General features: G+C 49.6%; 2 protein-coding genes across 34 annotated transcripts in view; one reads left to right on the top strand and one right to left on the bottom strand.

The window, feature by feature from the left end:
• Positions 1-20,719, bottom strand: part of CDC42EP5 (CDC42 effector protein 5) — a 74,363-nt gene that overhangs the window by 26,056 nt on the left and 27,588 nt on the right. For 7 of the 9 annotated variants that reach the window (XM_032612987.1, XM_032612988.1, XM_032612983.1 and 4 more), the window contains exon 1: positions 8,886-9,396. The exons of the other annotated variants lie outside the window; for them this stretch is intronic. The gene's annotated coding sequence lies outside the window, so the exon portion shown is untranslated. Of the gene's footprint in view, positions 1-8,885; positions 9,397-20,719 lie in introns of those variants that run through there. 9 annotated transcript variants of the gene reach the window in all.
• Positions 9,674-19,607, top strand: LOC116743782 (leukocyte immunoglobulin-like receptor subfamily A member 6). 25 transcript variants are annotated; one of them, XR_004346879.1, is made up of 13 exons: positions 9,674-9,798; positions 9,958-9,993; positions 10,177-10,461; positions 10,609-10,911; positions 11,139-11,435; positions 11,698-12,000; positions 12,663-12,713; positions 13,422-13,529; positions 13,843-13,918; positions 14,004-14,041; positions 14,263-14,318; positions 15,099-15,268; positions 15,346-15,485. XR_004346879.1 is itself a non-coding variant. In XM_032612738.1 (13 exons), exons 1-13 carry the CDS (start codon positions 9,765-9,767, stop codon positions 15,374-15,376), a joined length of 1,668 nt encoding a protein of 555 aa, XP_032468629.1. In that variant the 5' UTR covers positions 9,674-9,764; the 3' UTR covers positions 15,377-15,689. The 25 variants fall into 25 exon arrangements, 20 of the variants coding, with proteins under 20 accessions (XP_032468629.1, XP_032468631.1, XP_032468630.1 ...); XR_004346881.1 differs by having other exon boundaries at positions 15,102-15,268; XR_004346880.1 differs by having other exon boundaries at positions 14,266-14,318.

Here is a 20,719-nt window from a genome sequence, read left to right on the forward strand (position 1 = left end):
CACCTTGCTAACCCCAGGACACTGACGAAGTCCCTCCCTGAACAATCCAGCTCTGCCCGTGAACCCACCTGGTACCGTGGGCTCAGCCAGCCCCTCCCTTGGGCTGTGACCCTGAGAAACCCCAGGTCTTTCCCTCCCTCCGTGTCCCGACCCCCCGATAAGCCTCATCCTCACAGGGCCGGCCCCTCCCCTGTGTGACATGATGGTAGGACTCAAAGTACTCAGGGGTGGGAGCCGCAAGACAGCCCATGCCCAGTCACAATGCCCGTGTCCTGTGAACCTCAGCGGAGTCCAGACGAGAATCCAGCCACCATCCCAGACCCACCTGGTTCTCTGTACACGTAACAGTCCAAGAAGCCCCGCCCACCCATGTTGGACAAACACGATTTTTTCTTTAGTGCATTCACACCCGTAGACTAAGAAACTTTCAGTTTAGAAATGACCTGAGCCAGCTTGGAGGCAGGGGTGAGAGTGGAGAGCACAGCCTAGGGTCACAGGATACAGAGGGGCACAGAGACAAAGCATTGTACCTGACAGGGTGAAACCTGCCCTGGAGAACATGAGGGAGGCCTGGACTGAGTTTCTCCCAATGAGCCACGTACGTCTCTGTGCACTTCCCGACGTAATAACACGAAGTTGTCGGGAGAATTTTGTTTCTCCTTTTGCATGTGGGAAACCTCGGTGTGTGGGTGAGGAAACGTGTGCTTTGGGAACAGTCAGCCTGTAGGGGCCAGAAGGTGAGCAAGTTTCCCCACCGATATTCTACACTGTGATCTGTTTATCTATGTAAGTGTCTGTGTATCCATGTATTTATCTATGTAGCTGTGTATGTATCTGTGTAGCTATCTATCTAGTGTCTATGTAACTATCTATGTATCTAAGTATCTATCTATGTATCATCTAGCTATTTATCAATCAATCTACCTGTTTATCTACCTATCATGTTTTTTATCTCTGATGAGTTAATACCATGCTTGTTTCATTTGGACTTGGGTTGAGTCTGGTTATGACACATCTAGCTAGAAACACCTTCTAAAACCCAAGGTCTTTGTGACCCAAATAGAGAAATCTAGAGTTGGGCCTGCGAGCACCCACTTCTCTCCCGTTAGACCAGTGATGTAGGCCCCACTGTGGCCCCTGGGAGCCTGTCCTGCTCTCTTCCGGACCTGCCGGGCACTGTTCCCACCCCGGGACAAGTACGGAGAAAATGAGAGGCCGGCCATATCCCCTGATCCCGCCCCCTTCCTGGGCTCAGGCCTCCAGGGACAGAGGGGGCAGGAGATACTGGGTGGGGTCTAGGCCCTGCCTCCATCCAGCCTCTACTCCAGGACCTCCTAGGCTCCTGGGGGTGCGGGGACAGTCACCCCTGCAGTCCCTGCTTAGCTCTGTGTCACCTGGGCTGACCTAAGTTGGGAGGGTCAATCTCTGCATTATGTCCCTCCTGTCCCTCGAAGGGAAGGAAAGTCTATGTTGTCACAGTGGACCCTGAGACCCTGTTGTGCTTCTCTCCTAGGGTCCCTGCCCAGACCCTCCATCTGGGCCAAGCCAGATTCTGTGATCCCCTGGGGGTGGCCTGTGACCAATGTGTGCAGAGGCCCTGCTGGGGTTAAGGTGTTCCACCTGGACATGGAACAGGATAGAAATCCTTTCACATCCCAGTTCGATCCACATGAGACAGAGGCCAGGTTGCCCATCACTGTAGTGAGTAGAGACATGCCCAGCATTTTCGCTGCCTCTATTAATAAAGGTCCACCTTGACTGAGCTGTCCATGGGGCCTTCTTCCCTCTCCACCTATTCCAATCTATCACGGTGTCTGGAGGATCCTGCAGGCCTACCTCTCTGGATGCACCATGTCTTTCCCCACCTCTGCCCTCCTTGGAGTCCAGGTACCGCCACCTCCCACTGGGCTCCTGTTCCAACAGGTGGAAGGCATTGTCACCAAAAACCCCAAAGTCTTTCCAGCTCCCTCCTCTCCTCCCCCTTCCCTCCCCGCTCCCTGGTCCTCTCTCTCCTCTTCTCTATAGGAGCCATGTCTTGAGGAGTCCTGGATCCTACTCTGCAGAGTATGCTTTCCCTGTCACCTGTTTTCAAGCCCCTGTTTAGGTGCAGAGGGATTTTTACTCTTTGGATACATGCCTCTAATATCTGGCTGGTCAAATACTACTCCAGACATCTGGTGGTTTGACCTCTATATTGTCTGGGTGACCGACAACAGAGTGACTGACAGGGTGTGGTGGTAATAAATCGAATGAGATATGCACAGAAGAAAATGGAAATCAAGGGAGCCAATCCATCCTCTAAAAACTTGGAGATACTGAGTGCTCTGGAAACATGGTGTGTGTGGTGTGGAAGTGACACAGGGTGAGGAAGACGGACGCTGTTTTTATGGAAAACTGAATCCCACTGCTCTCCTACACTCAAGAGATAGTCTAAAAACTTGGAGTATCTTTTTTTTTGAAAACATGAGAAAGTTCTAGAGCAAATCCGTCCTCATATTATCTTTTAGGCAATCCTACTGTAACATCTGCTTGAACATCTGGTCAACCTAACCTGTCTCTGGGCATGCAACTAGCACCTTGCAAATGAAGAAAAATAGGTTTAAGTCACAGAATTGCCCTGTCCAAGTGCCAAGAGCTTTCAGCTGAAGGAATTTTAAGTACTCTGTGCTCCATTATTAAAAAGTCTACAAACAATAAATGCTGGAGAGGGTGTGGAGAAAAGGGAACCCTCCTACACTGTTGGTGGGAATGGAAAACAGTATGGAGGCTTCTTAAAAAACTAAAAATAGAGCTACCATATGACCTAGCAATCCTACTCCTGGGCATATATCCAGAGAAAACTCTAATTTGAAAAGATACATGCATCCCAATTTTCACTGCAGCACGATTTACAATATCGAAGACACGGAAGCCACTTAAATGTCCATCGACAGAGGAATGGATAAAGAAGATGTGGCACATATATACAATGGAATATTATTTAGCCATAAAAAAGAATGAAATAATGCCATTTGCAGCAACATGGATGGACCTAAAGATTATCATATTAAGTGAAGTAAGTCAGAGAAAGACAAATATCATATGCTATCACTTATATGTGGAATCTAAAAAAAATGATACAAATGAACTTATTTACGAAACAGAAATAGACTCACAGACCTAGAAAACCAACTTCTGGTTACCACAGGGGAAAGTGGGGAAGGATAAATCAGGAGTTTGGGATTAACAGATACACAGTAATATATATATACAAAATATATATATACATAAACAAGGATCTACTGTATAGCACAGAGGACTATTACTCAATATCTTGTAGTAACCTGTAAGGGAAAAGAATCTGAAAGAGTATATATATATATATATATATATATATATATATATATATATATATATATATAACTGAATCACTTTGCTGTACACCTGAAACTAACACAACATTGTAAATCAACTACACTTCAATAAAAACAAATAAAATAGTCTGTATAACAGCAAATCCAAGACTAAATGTACTCTTATGCTTTCAAAATGGGAGTAAGATAATCTAGACTTTAGGGTCCCACTGTCCACTGGGTCCAGTTAAACAGTGGGGGTCAGGCACAGGATTTACTCTATTCTGAGACAAATCTCTTCTCAGCTGCACTCAGTTGATAGACTGAAGAAAGGAAATGAGGATGTTATGTACAGAGTGGAGAAAGCCAGAGTCTGGAACATGCTCAGAATGACCCAACTGATGGGAGAGTTGACCTACCATAGAGAAGAATCCACATGTTGGAATTTTGGGGTTCCCCTCACGTACCAATAAACTCTGCAACTGATCACCCTTAACTAAATCAGGACGTGAACATCACCCTGGAGAGGCAACTTGGGGTTAGAGTTGGGACCATCCTTCCCAATGTCACAGGACATGTAATTGACAATAAAACATGGGTTCCTATGGATCCCAGAACACCCATGCTCCCAAAGTAAATTGGAGGTTAACCACGCATCCCAGTTAGATAGTGTTTTGTGTATCTCGTAAAGGCTTGATTGTAGAGTGAAACACATTCAGGAATCAATTAGGGTTGAACATGCCTGTGATATTTTTATTTCTTCTAATGTATGAAGATTCACCCATTTGAAGGCTTGCCCATGATAGTTTGTAATGTTTCCTTCTCTTTCCTTATAATTCACTTAATTTAGAAAATGCTGATTGATTCTGGGCATTTAGCTATAATTTAAATAATTTAGCTTTCTTTCCCTTACCACCTTCAAATCCAAATTAATAAAATTGGTTATTTCTTTATTTTTCTTATTGCTTTAAACTGTTCTCCCAGAGGACTAATCCTTCTTCCCATTTTAGATTTGTGTAATTGTTTTGTTTAGTTTTTCGTACGACACCAGACCTTCCATGAGGGCAGAGAATACATCTGCTTTGCTCAACTTTATTTCCTCATTTCCTGGGATGGCCATGGGATGACATGCTTTAATATTTTTTTAGTGAACAGGGATAAGATTTGTGAAAGGTGAACGGATGAATAAATGGGTAATTCCAAGAAGTCCTGGCGTGGTTAAGGGGAGTGATCTCGAGCGGTTAGACAAAAGATCATGTCATTGGAAAAAAACAAAAACAAAACACCTCATGGCATTTTCCCATCCTTGAATTACTGTGAGTTACTCTGAAAGCAGGACCTAAGACAGGGATGTAAGTGTGGGTAGTTTATTTGAGAAGCAAGAAAGAGGGAGTGGGATAGGGAAAGCTTGAAGGAAAGGAATTCCTGAAATAGGGATGCATTACTGAGGTCCCTGCATGAGGTGATGTGAACAAGACTCCACCAGGATCTCTGAGAGTGTACAGAATACCCTGCAGAATTTTCCTTCCAAAGGAAGAGACACTTGGGAATGTATGCATGGACACTTGGGAATGTATTCATTCAAAGGAATGTATTCCTATTCCCCATTGCTTGGAATTTTCCCCAGGGATGGTTTCATTCTTCATGGTTTGGGGCTGAAATTGTTTCAGATAAGGTCCTTCCCCCAAATGTGGAGAGCCATGTAGGCATTCTTGAGAAGGGATGCTGTCTATGGGATGCTGAGACCTACAGAGCTGTCAACCAGATCGAACATGAAATCAGCAGGTCACCCAGAGGGATATGAAACAGAGGCTAAAAACGTGTGCTTGACAACCTAAAGTCAATGGATTTAATGCAGTGTCTGTTCACTTGACTCCAGCCCTGCTGAAAGTCTCTGCGTCTTTGCCTTCTGGATCATATGACAATCTTTCATTCAATCCCTGCTTCCTCTTTTCCCTCCCACCCAATGTGTCAGTTCTGAAGTTAGAAGGTCCTCTCACCCTTTTAAGGAGAACAGAGCTGAACAATGGTTAGTCACCTCCTAGATCAGACCACAATTCTAGATCATTTCAGGCCACACCCGTTGGAACTGCTGCACATCTAGCCTTGGACCCCAGCAGTACCTAACACGGCAGCTCTCTAACAAAGAAAACCACAGCCTGGCCACCGAAGGTTGCTGCCCGAGGGAGGGAGAGAAAGAAATGGGCGCTGGTTACAAGCCTGCACCTTTCTACACTGACTCAGGGGTAGCAGAGGCCAGATGAGAGTGGCCTGGAGTGGAGACGGCTAACTAGGATAAAGGGAGAAACATGCAAGAATGTTCTGGAAGGCCAACGGAAAGAAAGGCAACAACCAAAGGGCGTCCTGTCCTAGTTGTCATCTGGTTCCATCAGCTCTTAAGGAAACTTCTGGAAATCCTGGCCTGGGAGAAAGAATTTATTCCTATTTTTTAAAAATCTTATTTATGTATTTATTTTTGGCTGCGTTGGGTTTTCATTGCTGTGTGCAGGCTTTCTCTAGTTGCGTGAGTGGGGGCTGCTCTTGGCTGTGGTGCGCGGGCTCCAGGCATGCAGGCTTCAGTAGTTGTGGCATGCGGCTCAGTAGTTGTGGCATGTGGGCTCAGTAGTTGTGGCACACGGCTCAGTAGTTGTGGCGTGTGGGCTCAGTAGTTGTGATGCACGGGCTTAGTTGCTCCGCGGCATGTGGGATCTTCCCGGACCAGGGCTCGAACCCATGTCCCCTGCATTGGCAGACGGATTCTTAACCACTGCGCCACCAGGGACGTCCTATTCCTATTGTTTTTATGAGGGTTTTACACTTTTAGATTCTTATTTTGTAGTATTATAGGCTTTCCATATCAGACATATCTTTATAATTCTTGCATCTACACAAATTTTTCATTGCTCTCTAGGTGCTAGGAAACTAGGCCAGTTGCCCCCCCAAAAGAGGGTGGAATATTAGAGGACTCAGAATGCACCACTGCCAACTTTTTTTTTTTTTCCACTGAATTTCTGGCAATGCAAGACCCTGCCCTCACATGGACTGTAGCTGTTCTGCTCTGATAAGGATATTGATTGGAAAACAGAGTTGGAAAGGCAGGATGAGCCAGTTCTTGGAGGACTATGAACACCAGGGAGAATATGCATGTGTAGAACTTGGGGAATTGGGCAAAAGAGGATGTGGTGGGAGGGCTGTAACATGCAGTGAGAGTGGAGCGTGTAGAAAGGAAGCAGACTGGAAAGCCCTAGAGACTCAATGACAAAAGTCACTCAACCATTAAAAAAAATCAAATTAGTAGTCCTTATAAACTTAATTTCTATGAATTAACCATTTTCATATATACAAATAAATCCCAACTTCACCCTGAATGTCAACAACAACATAGGAAAATTCTATGGAATAAATGTAATAAGAAATGTGCAAAACTTAACCCATGCAAACGTATATCTTTCAAACATTTCTGAATGGCGGAAAAATTAGATGTGAGCAAATTAAGAAAATCACCTTATCCTTAGACAGAGGGACTGACTCAGCATCACGAACATGTCAGTTCTTTGCAGGCTAATTTATAAATGTACCTCAGTCCTCCAAATACACCAACAAGCTTTTCTTCTTCTTCTTTTTTAAACTTTTTGTTTTATATTGGAATATAATCGACTAACAACATTGTGATAGTTTCAGGTGCAAGGCAAAGGGACTCAGCCATACATATACATGGATCCATTCTCCCCCAAACTCCCCTCCCATCCAGGCTGCCGTACAACATTGAGCAGAGTTCGCTGTGCCATACAGTCGGTTCTTGTTGGTTATCCGTTTTAAATACAGCAGTGTGTACATGTCAGTCCCAAACTCCCTGACCATCCCTTCCCTCCATCCTTCCCCCCAGGTAACCCTAAGTTCATTCTGCAAGTCTGTGAGTCTGTTTCTCTTTTGTTAATAAGTTCATTTGTATCATTTCTTTTTAGATTCCGCATATAAGGGATATCATACGACATTTCACTTTCTCTGTCTGACTTACTTCACTCTGTATGCCAATCTGTAGGTCCATCCATGTTGCTGCAAATGGCATTATTTCATTCTTTTTAATGGCTGAGCAATATTCCACTGTATATATGTACTACATCTTCTTTATCCATTCCTGTCGATGGACATTTAGGTTACTTCCAGGTCTTTGCTATTGTAAACAGTGCTGCAATGAACACTGGGGTGCAAGTATCCTTTTGGACCATGTTTTTCTCAGGGTATATGTCCAGGAGTGGGATTGCTGGATCAGATGGTAGCTCTATTTTAGCTTTTTAAGGAACCTCTATACTGTTCTCCACAGTGGCTGCACCAACTTACATTCCCACCAACAGCGCAGGAGGGTTCCCTTCTCTCCACACCCTCTCCAGCATTTATTGTTTGTGGATCTTTTGATGATGGCCATTTTGACTGGTGTGAGGTGATACCTCATTGTAGTTTTGACTTGCATTTCGCTAATAATTAGCGATGTTGAACATCCTTTCATGTGCCTCTTGGCCATCTGTATATCTTCTTTGGAGAAATGTCTATTTAGGTCTTCTGCCCATTTTTGGATTGGGTTGTTTGTTTTGATGATATTAAGCCTCATGAGCTGTTTGTAAATTTTGGGGACTAATCCCTTGTCAGTCACATCATCTGCAAATATTTTCTCCCTATCTGTGGGTTGTCTTTGTTTTGTTTATGGTTTCCTTCGCTGTGCAAAAGCTTTTGAGTTTAACAAGCTTTTCTTCTTGAACTAGACAAGTTGATACTAAGCTCCATATGCAAAAATAAAAACGTAAGAATACTTAAGAAAACACACAAAGAGAAGAGCTATGCGGGTAGTGGGGACGAGATCAACCGGAAATTAAAACACACCATACAGCCTCTGAGTCGTGAGGAAATAAGAAAGCCTAGATGCGTCTGCTTATTATGACAGAAGAAACACAAGAAGGATTGGCCGTATCTTACAGGCATTTAAAAGTACTGGGATATTATAAACAACGTGATTTCCATGTGAATGGGTGCATTTGGGAGAAGAGAAGCTTTTGCTATGGCATAGGGTCAGTAGCTGCTAAACTTATAAAGTGAAAATTTAATAAGGAGCATGATACGTACAAACTCTCAAAGCACCTCCCCACAGACCAGTGATTAATTACAAAGGGGAAATAACAGCTTTACTCTGGAGAAACCTGGGGCATGCCGAATTAACCAAGTTAGGAAAGACCAAATCACCAAAAAGGAGAAACAAGGCCATGGCTTGAGTGGCATTCCACCCCAAAAGGCACAACTTGCACCTAACCAGGAGGTGCTTCGGGCAGAGCTCCTGTTCTGTGTGCATCACGCTTCCTTTCTCTGCAGCGTCTCCCCTTCCTCAGGAGCCCTCAGTCACGTCTCTCATCAACCTCAGTATGACCGAGGCTGTGAAGGAAAGAACCCCCAACATCTCCATTCGTGAGCTTGTTTTAAATCTCATTAATCCAAACAGGATTCCGTGATCTAGGAGCGTTTGGAGACGAACACAAACCACTGAAGTGTGGGGAGAGGAAATACCTTGGGCAGGAACCGTTGATCTTCTGACCGCCCAGCTCGAAAGCCAGCATCGGGCTCTCGGCACTTGATGGCGTATTTGGACCGTGTCTGGAGCTCACATTTGGGGTTTATGACGCGCAGAAATTGTTTTCTGAAAAAGGAGACGTCATGCATCTTACTTGGGATGGTAACAGAGACTGACGTGTAGGGAAATAGCTGCTCTGCTTCCTGTGAAACCGTTAGTGTTGAAACCCTCGCTGGGGGTGATGGGCACCTGCCCGAGGTATCCTCTTAGTCGGCGGCGCCTCCCAGGCTCTGTCCTCTTGTCCCTCTGCTCAGCCGGGGTGGGCAGGAAAGTCACTGTGATTTCGAAACTCACTACCTGCTCTACATTACTCCGTGCAGAAGGATACTGAATTCTATTTGTATTATTATCATTTTGTACTCTTAGGACGAGCCCTGAATTTCCCTTGAAGATCCCCCCAAGGCACCTTCTAAGTGCTGGAGATGGGGAGACAGTCCTGGATTACACTGGGGGGGGGCCCACGTTATCACCGAGGTCCTGATGAGTGAAGGAGCGAGGTAGAGGGGTCAGAGCCAAGGTCGATGGGACTCGGAAGCAGAAGGAGGAGAGACGTGCCAGCTGGCTTGGAAGATGGGAGGGGCTGAGTCCAGGGACACAGCAGCCTGCAGAGCCCCACTGCCCACTCCAGCCTGAGCCCTGTGGAAATGAGGGCAAGGCTCCTGAGGAGGGGCAGTTCCCCTTCCTGTGGGGCTGCTGACGTGACAGCCCCGTGACGGGGAGGACCAGCCTCCCAGTGGACACACCCTCGGGTCTCTGTCTTGAGGGCACCGAGGTCTCCTCCATCTGTACCGCCTGGACCACAGGAACGAGACGCCATGACCCCCAGCCTCACGGCCCTGCTCTGCCTCGGTGAGATGGAGGAGGGGGAGGGGAAGCCCCAGCCAGGGAGGGACCCCTCCCCACAGCCAGGCTGCTCTGTCAGGACACCCCAGGACTCAGGAGGCTCACGGGTAGGAGAGGCGCTGCTCAGGATTCAGGGCGAGCCTCTCACAGGGGTCTCTCTTCCAGGGCTGAGTGTGGGCCTGAGGACCCAGATGCAGGCAGGTGAGTCTGTCCCCAGGTGTCCCAGCTCCCTCCTGCTCATGGGAACAAGGGGCTACCCCCAGGCAGTGGGGTGGGGAACAGCAGTTCTGGGCTGAAGGAGGGGGAGTCTGGGAGGTTGGGGGCTGAGAGCTGGGGACCTGGGGGTGAGGATGTCTTGTGACCCAGCCTCTGATGTCCTTCCAGGCACCCTCCCCAAACCCACCATCTGGGCTGAGCCAGGCTCTGTGATCCCCTGGGGGAGCCCCGTGACCATCTGGTGTCAGGGGACCCTGGGGGTCCGGGAGTTCTATCTGAATAAAGAGGGAAGCTCAGCTCCCTGGTACAGACAGCCCTCACTGGAGCCCGGGGACAAGGGCAAGTTCTCCATCTCATATATGACACAGTCCTACGCAGGGAGATATAACTGTTACTATCACAGCCCCACTGGCCGGTTACAGAGCAGTGGCCCCCTGGAGCTGGTGATGACAGGTGAGAGGACACTCGGGGGTCCCAGCATCGGGCTCTGCCCTCAGGAAGGGGGTCTGCTCTCAGGGGTGTGTCCCTCTCACAGCCCAGCCCTGGAGGAGGAAAGGGGGGTGTGAGCCCCATTTCAGAAGCTCCCTCCTTCTCTCCTAGGGGCCCACAGGAAACCCACCCTCTCAGCCCTGCCGAGCCCTGTGGTGACCTCGGGAGGGAACGTGACCCTCCAGTGCGGCTCATGGGAGGGACTGGACAGGTTCATTCTGACTAAGGAAGGAGAACCCAAGTCCTCCTGGACCCTGGATGCACAGCGAGACCCCCTTGGGCGGACCCAGGCCCTGCTCCCCGTGGGTCACGTGACCCCCAGCCACAGGTGGATGTTCAGATGCCACGGCTTTTACAGGAACACCCCCCAGGTGTGGTCGGCCCCCAGTGACCCCCTGGAGCTCCTGGTCTCAGGTGAGGAGGTCCCACCCTGGCCTCACGTACTTCTTGAGGCACGAGACAGATTATTAGATGCTTTTCTCCCAGGATTGTCCCAGATAAGAGGGTGGGGTGAGGGGGGAGCGGGTCGCACAGGACAGAGACACAGAGTGTGAGCGACAATGAGGCCTGGGGACCAGGATGGGAGAAGGGGCTTCATGGGAGGAACCAGCCCCTACAGCCCAGGGTTGGTCTTCCCCCAGGTGTGTCTGCGAAGCCCTCCCTCCTGACCCCGCAGGGCCCTGTCGTGGCCTCTGGACAGAGCCTGACCCTCCAGTGTCGCTCTGACGTCGGCTATGACAGATTCGCTCTGTCCCAGGAAGGGAGACAGGCCCTCCCCCAGCGCCCTGGCCAGCAGCCCCAGGCTGGGCTCTCTCAGGCCGACTTCCCCCTGGGCCCGGTGACCAACACCCTCGCGGGCCGGTACAGATGCTACGGTGGACACAACCTCTCCTCCGAGTGGTCGGCCCCCAGTGACCCCCTGGACATCCTGGTGGCAGGTGAGGAGCCAGCGGGTCAGTCAGGGACCCAGACTCTGCACAGGCCCTGCCGGGGGAGCCCCAGCTGGTGATGCTGGGACCAGGCGTGAGGGGTCCCCAGGGAGGGAGCGAGAGAGACAGAGAGAGACGGGGGTGGGCAGGGAGAGGGAGAGACTCGGAGAAAACAGAGACAGACAGAGATGAGGGGCCTCAGGGAGGCCCTGCTGAGTCGCAGTTAGGAACCAGGGGGCAGGCAGCCCCTCACCCCGCTTCCTCTCTCTAGGGCGGTTCCCTGACACGCCCTCCCTCTCGGTGCAGCCGGGGCCCGTGGTGGCCTCAGGAGAGAACGTGACCCTGCTGTGTCAGTCAAGGAACACAAGGGAAACTTTCCTTCTGTCCAAGGAGGGGGCAGCCCGGCCCCCACCGCGTCTTAGATCAAAGTACCAAGGTGGGCATTTCCAGGCCGAATTCTCCATGAGTCCCGTGACCTCAGCCCACAATGGGACCTACAGGTGCTACAGCTCACTCAGCAGTCACCCCTACCTGCTGTCACACGCCAGTGCCCCCCTGGAGCTCACGGTCTCAGGTGAGGGGCCCCAGCCCTGTCCCCTCTGTGTCCCTGTTGTCAGCTCTGAAGGTGACCCCCTTTCTAGGATAGGAGTGAGGGGGGCTCCAAAGGAGAGTCAAGGGAGGGTGATGTGGAGGGAGTCCAGCCTGCAGAGGGACGGAGGGAAACCAGGCCCTCCCGTCCCTGCTGCCTCTCAAGTCCGGTCACCAGACTTCTCAGATAGGAGGAAGGGGAAAGCCAAGGGCAGCCCCAGAGCAGAGACAGCACCAGAGTGTGCGCAGAGGGGGGATCCCAGGGAAGCCGCAGCCCCTCACCCAACTACAGGCATTTTCCAGGATCCTCTGGGGATACCACCACCCACACACAAGGCCCAATTCAAGAGCTGGTGAGCCACTGGGGCCTCTGCCCAATATGTGGACACCTGGCCCCAGGCCTGTCCCTTGAGGTCCTCAGCTGCTCTAAATCCTGACTCAATCTCAGCACAGCTTGTGTCCCAGGGGGGCTGGGAGTCAGGTAGAGATGCTGGAGTGACCATAGGCACCAGGAGCTCTGAAGCTGGTGGATGAAGTGTGGGGGTCATGGAGAGGGAATGACCCCTCGGGGCCCATCCTGGGGGAGGAGCAGTGGGCTGATGTGGGGAGAAGCAGCCCCCAACCCTAACCTCCTGTCCTGACCCCCAGGAGGCTCTGAAGTTGGGGCCCTTCCCCCCACGGAGCCAGGCCCGCAGACGGGTAAGTGAGGGTCGGTGGGACATGGTGTTGGGTCCAGGGGGGCAGGGCTCAGTTTTGGCCTTGGTTCAGGCACCTCTGGAGACGCTGACTTGGACCCCCTTCCCCTGCCTGGGCCTCAGTTTCTCCAAGTGTAAAGGCAGAGAATCGTGGCCCGAAGCTTAGATTTCCTTCAGTTCTGACTTCTGGCTGTGACCCCCCAGGAGAGGAGGCCTCACAGGGAGGCCCCTGAGGATGTGACTGTATGGGGGCCTGTCCCCAGTGCCGCAGTGATGGTGGCATTGTACGGGGAGGGGGAGGGAAAGATGAAGAGTCCACCGCACACAGCCGGCCCCTCCCCCAGTCCCTGCTGTGGTGGGGGAGGGGAGGGTAACAAGGAAGGACCCTCGGCTCCAGATGAGACCCTCGGACAGGCCCCCCTGCAGATGAGAAGCCCCCAGAGCACAAAGCTGGTATCCACCTTGGATGGGGCGTGGCAGGAGGACAGCTCAGGGAGCCCACAGCCCTGGGTTCCAATCCCAGCTCTGCCACCTCCAGACTGGGTCACCTGGGGTTGGTGAATTCCCTCTCTGTGCCTCAGTTTCCTCATCTGTAAAATGGGTGGGGTGGGTTAGAGGAGATGAATGCACAGACCCCAGCACGAGCCTGCACACAGTAGGCGCTCAATTAAATGGCATCTTGGGCTCACTCATGACGTCACTGGTGCCCCAGGTCTCAAATGGTACCTGAACGTCCTGATTGGGGTCTCGGTGGCCTTCGTCCTGCTGCCCCTCGTCCTCCTCGTCCGACACCGGGGTCAGAGCAGACGCAGGAAGTCGGGTGAGTAGGGAACGGGGTGACCCAGACCCCTGGAGGTGGTGGGCTTAGGGCACCAGCCAAAGGGAAACCTAAGAGATGGGCAAGGTCAGCTTAGAAAAAGATTGTCCAGAGTCTGAAAGTCAAAAATCTAGAAAGAAAACACGTACTGTCAGCTGACATGTATAATTTAAGGTGTTCTCCCCCTTTTCAATCTCATGAAGGGTTGAAACATGTACGCAAGTATGAGTTCAGGTCTCCTTCTTTCCTCCTGAATCCCGAGTGAGGGGCGGGGGTCGTAAGAGTCCCAGGGCCGAGCCTCTGTCATCTGCCCCAGCCCAGGGCGAGGCTGATTTCCACCCTCCCGCAGGGGCTGCAGACCCAGAGCCCAAGGACACAGGCCTGCAGAGCAGGTAACTCCCGCCCCGAAGACCCCCAGGCCCGCCCCGCCAGCAGCTCCCCCTCATTCTCCCCCTAACACGCCCGCCTCCTCCCCAGCTCCTGCCCAGCCGCCGCCACCCAGGACCAGGCCCTCTGTGAGCAGAAGAGGACGGGGTGGGGGACACAGGGTTCTGGAGGCACCTGTGTGGGGGAGGGGAAGGCTGGGAAGGGGTGGGCTCAGGGGGTGCGGACTGAAACCCCACACTTCCCCTCACCCCTGGGTCTCAGTGGCCCCTTCTGGATGCACTGCGGGGGCTCCAGCCCTGAGGGATCTCAGGGGATCCCGCCAAGCGATACACACCCTGTTCCGCCCCAGCAGATGCTGCCGTGAAGGACACACAGCCTGAGGACGGGGTGCAGCTGGACCATCCGGTGAGACCCCTGCTCCTGTCCAGGCCACCAGAGACCTTCTTGTTGCCAAACTCAGTCCAATGGGACACGTCTCTGTCCTCACATCCCGGCTCCAGCAGCGTCCCACACTGACCTCTCCTTCCGGGCTTCCTGGGTCGTCCTGCTGTGACTCCACCCCTCCTGCTTCCTTGTGACCTCATGGCCCCTCCTTCGGGGTCCCCTTTCCTGGCTCCCCGTCCTCTGTCTGACCCTCTGGCGTTGCAGAGAAGCCCCACGTCTCAAGAGGATTTGTGAATAAGTGAATCACCTGAAAGTCCCCAGGCGCCCCTTCCTTCATTCACCCAAAAGCGGTGCACAAGGAGAGCGCATCCCCCCGGCTCCCTGTAGGTGCTGCAGGTGCAGCAGGGAGCTCACCTGGTGGGTGAGAAGACTATATGTAAAGAAGCAGGTAGCGTCCTAGAATGCAAGGTCCCGATAAGGAAAGTAAAGCAAGAGAAGGTTACAGAGTGCATGGTGGGGGGGCAGCAAGTGCAAAGGTCCTGAGGCAGGGACGCTTTTGCAGGAAGATGGCCGTGCGGCTGGAGCCAAATGTGCAAGGGAGATAACATGTTAATACAGAAATCAGAACCGTAGAAAGAATCCAGAGGCTCCAAGGTGTTAGGAGGTCCCCGGAGTTTCCATCAGGAAAGTGACCTGACCTAAGGTTTTAAAGCATCACTCTGCCAACACAGTGGAAAGCTGACGGAAGGAGATCACAGTGGATCCAGGAAGTCCCCTTTCTGTCCTACTCTCTCCCTCCAGCAGAACAGGCAGGATGCAGGACGTACAGGCAGGAGGGGACGTACGCCCAGGTGAACCACTCAAGATCAAGACTAAGGCGGGGGGTGGCCACCTCTCCTTCCTCCCTGTCGGGGAGATTGCTGGACACGAAGGACAGACAAGCGGAAGAGGACGGGCAGAGGGACGGTCAGGTGGGCCCCATCCTGTCTGGGCCCCCAGGCTTCCTCCACCCCAACCACACACCCTCCCTCCCTCTCCCCCACCGCAGGCCGCTGCATCTGAAGCCCCCCAGGATGTGACCTATGCCCAGCTGAACCACTCGACCGTCAGACGGGAGACTGCACCCCCTGCCCCCCAGTCAGGGGAGCCCCCAGAAGAGCCCAGCGTGTATGCTGCTCTCGCCGTCCGCTAGCCCAGGAAGGACCCAGACCCCACGCTCCAGGGAGGAAGACTGCACGGACCCCGGAAGGCACAGGAGCTGCCTGCCCGCAGTGGACACCACCTAACGACCAACAGACAGCCTGGACCCCCAACACAGACCACCAGGAGCCCCTGGGACCCTTTGGCAGTCACCTGACTCTACCCTCAAAGATAACTAATAGCCTTACATTTGCAACAGACTTCTCAAAAATCAATGTGTGAGTTGAAAACCAAAATCAAAACGAAAAAAAAAAAAAAACAGAAGTGGGAAAATGTTTTCAATGAATGATAATGTAAATAATACACATCAAACATATGAAATGAGAAAATTAAGAATCATGAATGAATATATTAGAAAAGGCTTTAAAAAAATCGATGACCTAACATATCATACCAAGACTTCAGGAAAAAATAGCAAATTATTTCAAATGAAGGTAGAAGGTGGGAATAATAATGACAAGGGTAGCTAATAATGAAGACAACCAAAAAGTAGAGAAAATCAATTAAGGCTAAAAATAAACTCATTCCTGAAAACATTCATGAATCCTAGCCACCACAGCCGAGGGAAAAAGAGAGAAGGCACACACTTCTAATATCATGAAAGGAATTGCACACAGCACTACAAATCCTACAAACTTTATAAAAATAGTAACAGAACGTTATGAAAAATTTGATGCCAACATACAGAAAACGTAGATGGAATGGAAATCTTCACGTGTACAATTTACTAAATGGATATAAGAATAAGTGGAAAATCTATCCCCTTATACATTGACTCTAATCAAAACTTACCCACGACTGAACTATATAGAATCTAGAAAAGTCAAAATGAAAGGAATAGCAGAACACTGGTTCCCGGGGTTGGAGCGAGGGGGAAATGGGAAGATATTGGTCAAAGGGCACAAGCTTCCAGTTATAAGATGAATAAGTCCTGGGGATCTAATATACAGCATGGTGGTTACAGCTAATCACACTGTATCCCATTCTTGAGTGTTTTGAAGAGAGCAGATCTCAAATGTTCTCACCAAAAAAAGAAATGGCGACTGTGTGATGGGATGCGGACAAACGCTCGGACGGTCATCACTGTCCGACGTGTAAGTGTGCAGCTCAGGCGGCTTCACTGGTGATTTCTTCCGAGCACTTATGTACTCGTGAGAGACACACGCACATGCACACACACCCCAAAAGTGCACAAACACTTCCCGAGAACAGAAAAAGAAGAAACACACCTCAACACATCAGCTCAGGAAAATATTTACACCAAAACCTGACAAGGGAATTATACATGGGGAAGTCACAGGAAGATCTCTCACATGAGCTTAGATGGAAATCCCTAAACAAAGTGTACACAAATGAGATGTAGTGATATAGTAAAAGGACATTACTTCATGACCGTACTGTGGGTTTTTTTTTCGAAGGACAGAGCAACTTAAAATTTAAAAGATCTATTACATAATGCAATACACTAACAGAACAAGTAAAAAATAATCATCTCAATAGATGCAGACAAAGCCTTCAATAAAATATACCAACAATTCCTGGTGAAAATAAAATCGCATCAGAAATAGAAGGGAATTCCCTTTCATTGATGAGGGCATGTTTAACAACACCAGACGTCATTTGTACAGGTGAGAACCTGAGGTCCTTTCGTCTACGACTGGCAATGATCCAAGTATGTTCCGTATGACCACTTGTATTCACCAGGGCCCTCGAGGCACCAACCAAGTAAGTGAAACAAAACAAGGCGAGAAGCTCTGAAGTGGGTAAGAATAATATTGTATTACTAAGAGACTGCACAGCTGTGTTCGTAGAAAATCCCAAATAATGTAAAGATCTTCTACTCTAATTAAAAAGTTTTCCTGCATCGCTGCATACGTGGTCAATATATAGAATTCAACTGCCTTCGAGACTTCCGGTTCTGGATTGAGATGAAGTAAATGAACGTCTCCCTGTTCCCTGACTTTATACCAGTGACCTGATTGTATACTCCTGACTTCCAAGAGCCGTAAGATAATATATTTGGGCTGTTTTAATCCACCAAGTTTGTGGTAATTTGTGGGACAGGGAAACAATACAACCACTTGAACTCTCTTTTGATTAGTGTTTGCATAGTAATTTTTCATCCTTCCACTTTTTTCATGTGGTAGAATATACACACCAAGATACTCACCACCATTTAAACATTATTAAAGTGCGAAGTTGGTGGCCTTAAGTACATTTACCATGTTCGGCAATCGTGACCACTGTCCGTCTTCCAGAACATTTTCATAATCCCAAACAGAAGCTCTGTACCCATTAAGCAAGAACTCCCCATGCCCCCTGAGAACCAGGCACTGGTCATCTCCATTCAAATTCCTGCCTTAGGGAGTCTGGCTACGCTAGGCTGTTCGTGTAGGTGAAATCATACAAAATGCGACATTCTGTGTCAGCCTTATTTCACTTTGAATAATGTTTCCAAGGTTCATTCATATTGTTCACTCTTTTACTTTTAACCTGTTTACATGTTATATTAGAAGTGAGTTTCTGGGACTTCCCTGGTGGTGCAGTGGCTGGGAATCCTCCTGCCAATGGAGGGAACACGGGTTCGATCCCTGGTCTGGGAGGATCCCACGTGCAACTAAGCCCGTGTGCCACAACTATTGAGCCCTCACGCCACAACTACTAAAGCCAGCGCACCTACAGCCCATGCTCCACAACAAGAGAAGCCACTGCAATAAGAGGCCGGCGCACCGCAACAGAGAGTAGCCCCCGCTCACCGCAACTAGAGAAAGCCCGTGCACAGCGATGAAGACCCAACACAGCCAGAAATAAAATAAATAAATTTATTTTTTAAGAAAAGAAGTGAGTTTCTTATGGACTTCATAGTGTAGGTGGTGGTTTTTTTCTTAAACCAATCTTACAAGCTCTTTTAATTGCTGTGTTTCGCCCATTTACATATAATATTATTACTGATAACACTGTTATTCAGGTTTGTCATCTTATTTTCTTCAAGTTTTGTCCCCTCTCTTTCTTGTTCTTCTATTTACCCTTTCCTAGGATTTAAAAACATTTTTAGCATACCACTTTAATTTCTCTATTGGTGCTGTAACTGTAAGTCTGTGACTGCTGCTGAAGTGGCTGTTCTAGAGATTATCAGGTACATACCTAACTTTACACAGTAAAGACAGAGCTAGTCTTTTACCTCTTCAAGGGAAATGTAGAACCCTTACAAATCTATAGGTCTCTTTATTCTTACCCCTTTATGTTGTAGTTGTTGTATGTGTTATTGCTACATAGAAGCCCAGGGCTGTGTCGGGGCCTATGGGGCCAGGTCAAGGTGAGTGAGCTCTCCCCAGATCTCCTGCTGCAGCTCCACAACGACCACCCCCGTCACCTGAGGGGAGAAGAGGAGGTCTGGGCTGATGGCAACCAGTCTGAGGATGGCTATGGAGTGACATCTTGGGAAACTGAGGCCATAAGGGCAACCCTGACACTTCAGGTCTGCATCCTTTCAGGACAAATTGAAACCCCACGTGTTCATCTTTGCCTCCTAATTAGACGCAAATGAGACACTGGAGATGCTCACCTCCAGGTACTGGGACTGGCATGTTTAGTTCCAGAGACTCATTCAAGATCAAAGAGATTACTTAAGCATTTTTGCACCTCCTCACCCATACCCTGTCTTTTTTGTTCTCAGGGGTAACTGACATTCTCAGTCCATCACAAAATATGTCAGACGCCAACAGTGATGAGTAGCAGAAATTCTCAATTTTGGGTTGGGCTCCGAGGGTCACAACCTGTTAATGGAATGCAGGTGACCTGAGTGGACATGTAGGGATTCTGGGGTGACTGGGGTCTGCTCTGACCTCTGTGACCTCTTTTTCCACAGTTCCTGGCCTCACACCCCCAAGACTACACAGTGGAGAACCTCATCCAGATGGGCATGGCCGGCTCAGTCCTGCTGGGCCCCGGGATTCTGCTCTTTCAGGCTCAACACGGCCACGGAGGAGCCCAAGATGCAGCCAGGAGCTGAACAGAGAGGGAACAAACCCACCATTCGGTGAGTTCGATACTTGTATGACTAGGTTTGGGAGGCAAATCTGCAGTATGAATTGAGGGAAGTGTCCGCTGAGAATTTCAAGGGGTACAAACGCTGGCATGCAGGAAATGCCTGGGTTGTTGCCTGTAGAGACTCTTCTGTAATTAAAGTGTGGTAATTTCCTTCCTTACCATTACTGATTATTCTTGACTACTCCCCTTCTTTTTTTACTCCTGTGATTTGAGGCTACATCCACATCGCAGGTTTGGGTTCACACCTAAAGTCACCTTCATGCTCTGCCACTTTCTTGTAATACATTTTGCTTTATTTCTAATTTCCACACTCACTGGTGTGTGCTATTGACCTCGATCCCTTCAGCCTAGAACCAGAATGTTTTAAGCAGCTGAGTAAATGGGTGAAATTCAGGCCTAGTTTAAAACACATAAATCCAAAACCATTTCCGAAAACCCTCTCTGGACCTCCTCAAGTCTTATTCCCCTCCAAAATGATACACAGAAGAGTTTCTGCCAAAATACCATCAGTTTGAATGAGCACAAGGTGGACTTCCCTGGTGGCGCAGTGGTTAAGAATCCACCTGCCAATGCAGGGCACAGGGGTTCAAGCCCTGGTCCAGGAAGATCCCACATGCCATGGAGCAACTAAGCCAGTGTGCCACAACTACTGAGCCTGTGCTCTAGAGCCTGTGAGCCACAACTACTGAGCCTGTGTGCCACAGCTACTTAAGCCCACGCACCTACAACAGAAACCACCACAATGAGAAGCCCACGCAGTGCAACAAAGAGTAGCCCCCACTTGCAGCAACCAGAGAAAGCCCGCACGCAGCAACGAAGACCCAATGCAGCCAAAAATAAATAAACAACAAAACCCCCCGATAAGTAGCATTTCTCAGTGTCAGAGCAGACGGGGGTCGTGAGTGGGCACATCAGTCATCCATCCTGACTGTGGGGTCTGACACCTTCACCCTCTCATACTGGTTAGAAATTAACCAATATTGGGTCCCATCCATGTCCTGGCACCATTGAGCCCACAACCTGTCTGAAGAGTGGGGTTCAAACAACATGCAGCAGGCGAGGAAACTGAGGTTCAGAGACATAACTTCAGGGCTCAAGGCACACGGGGGAGGATGACGAGGAATACTTAAATTAAATCAGCTTCGTCCCCCAAGTCAGAGCACTGACCCACA

The sequence above is a fragment of the Phocoena sinus genome, chromosome 19 (genome assembly GCF_008692025.1).
Source record: "Phocoena sinus isolate mPhoSin1 chromosome 19, mPhoSin1.pri, whole genome shotgun sequence".
Lineage (NCBI taxonomy): Eukaryota > Metazoa > Chordata > Mammalia > Artiodactyla > Phocoenidae > Phocoena > Phocoena sinus.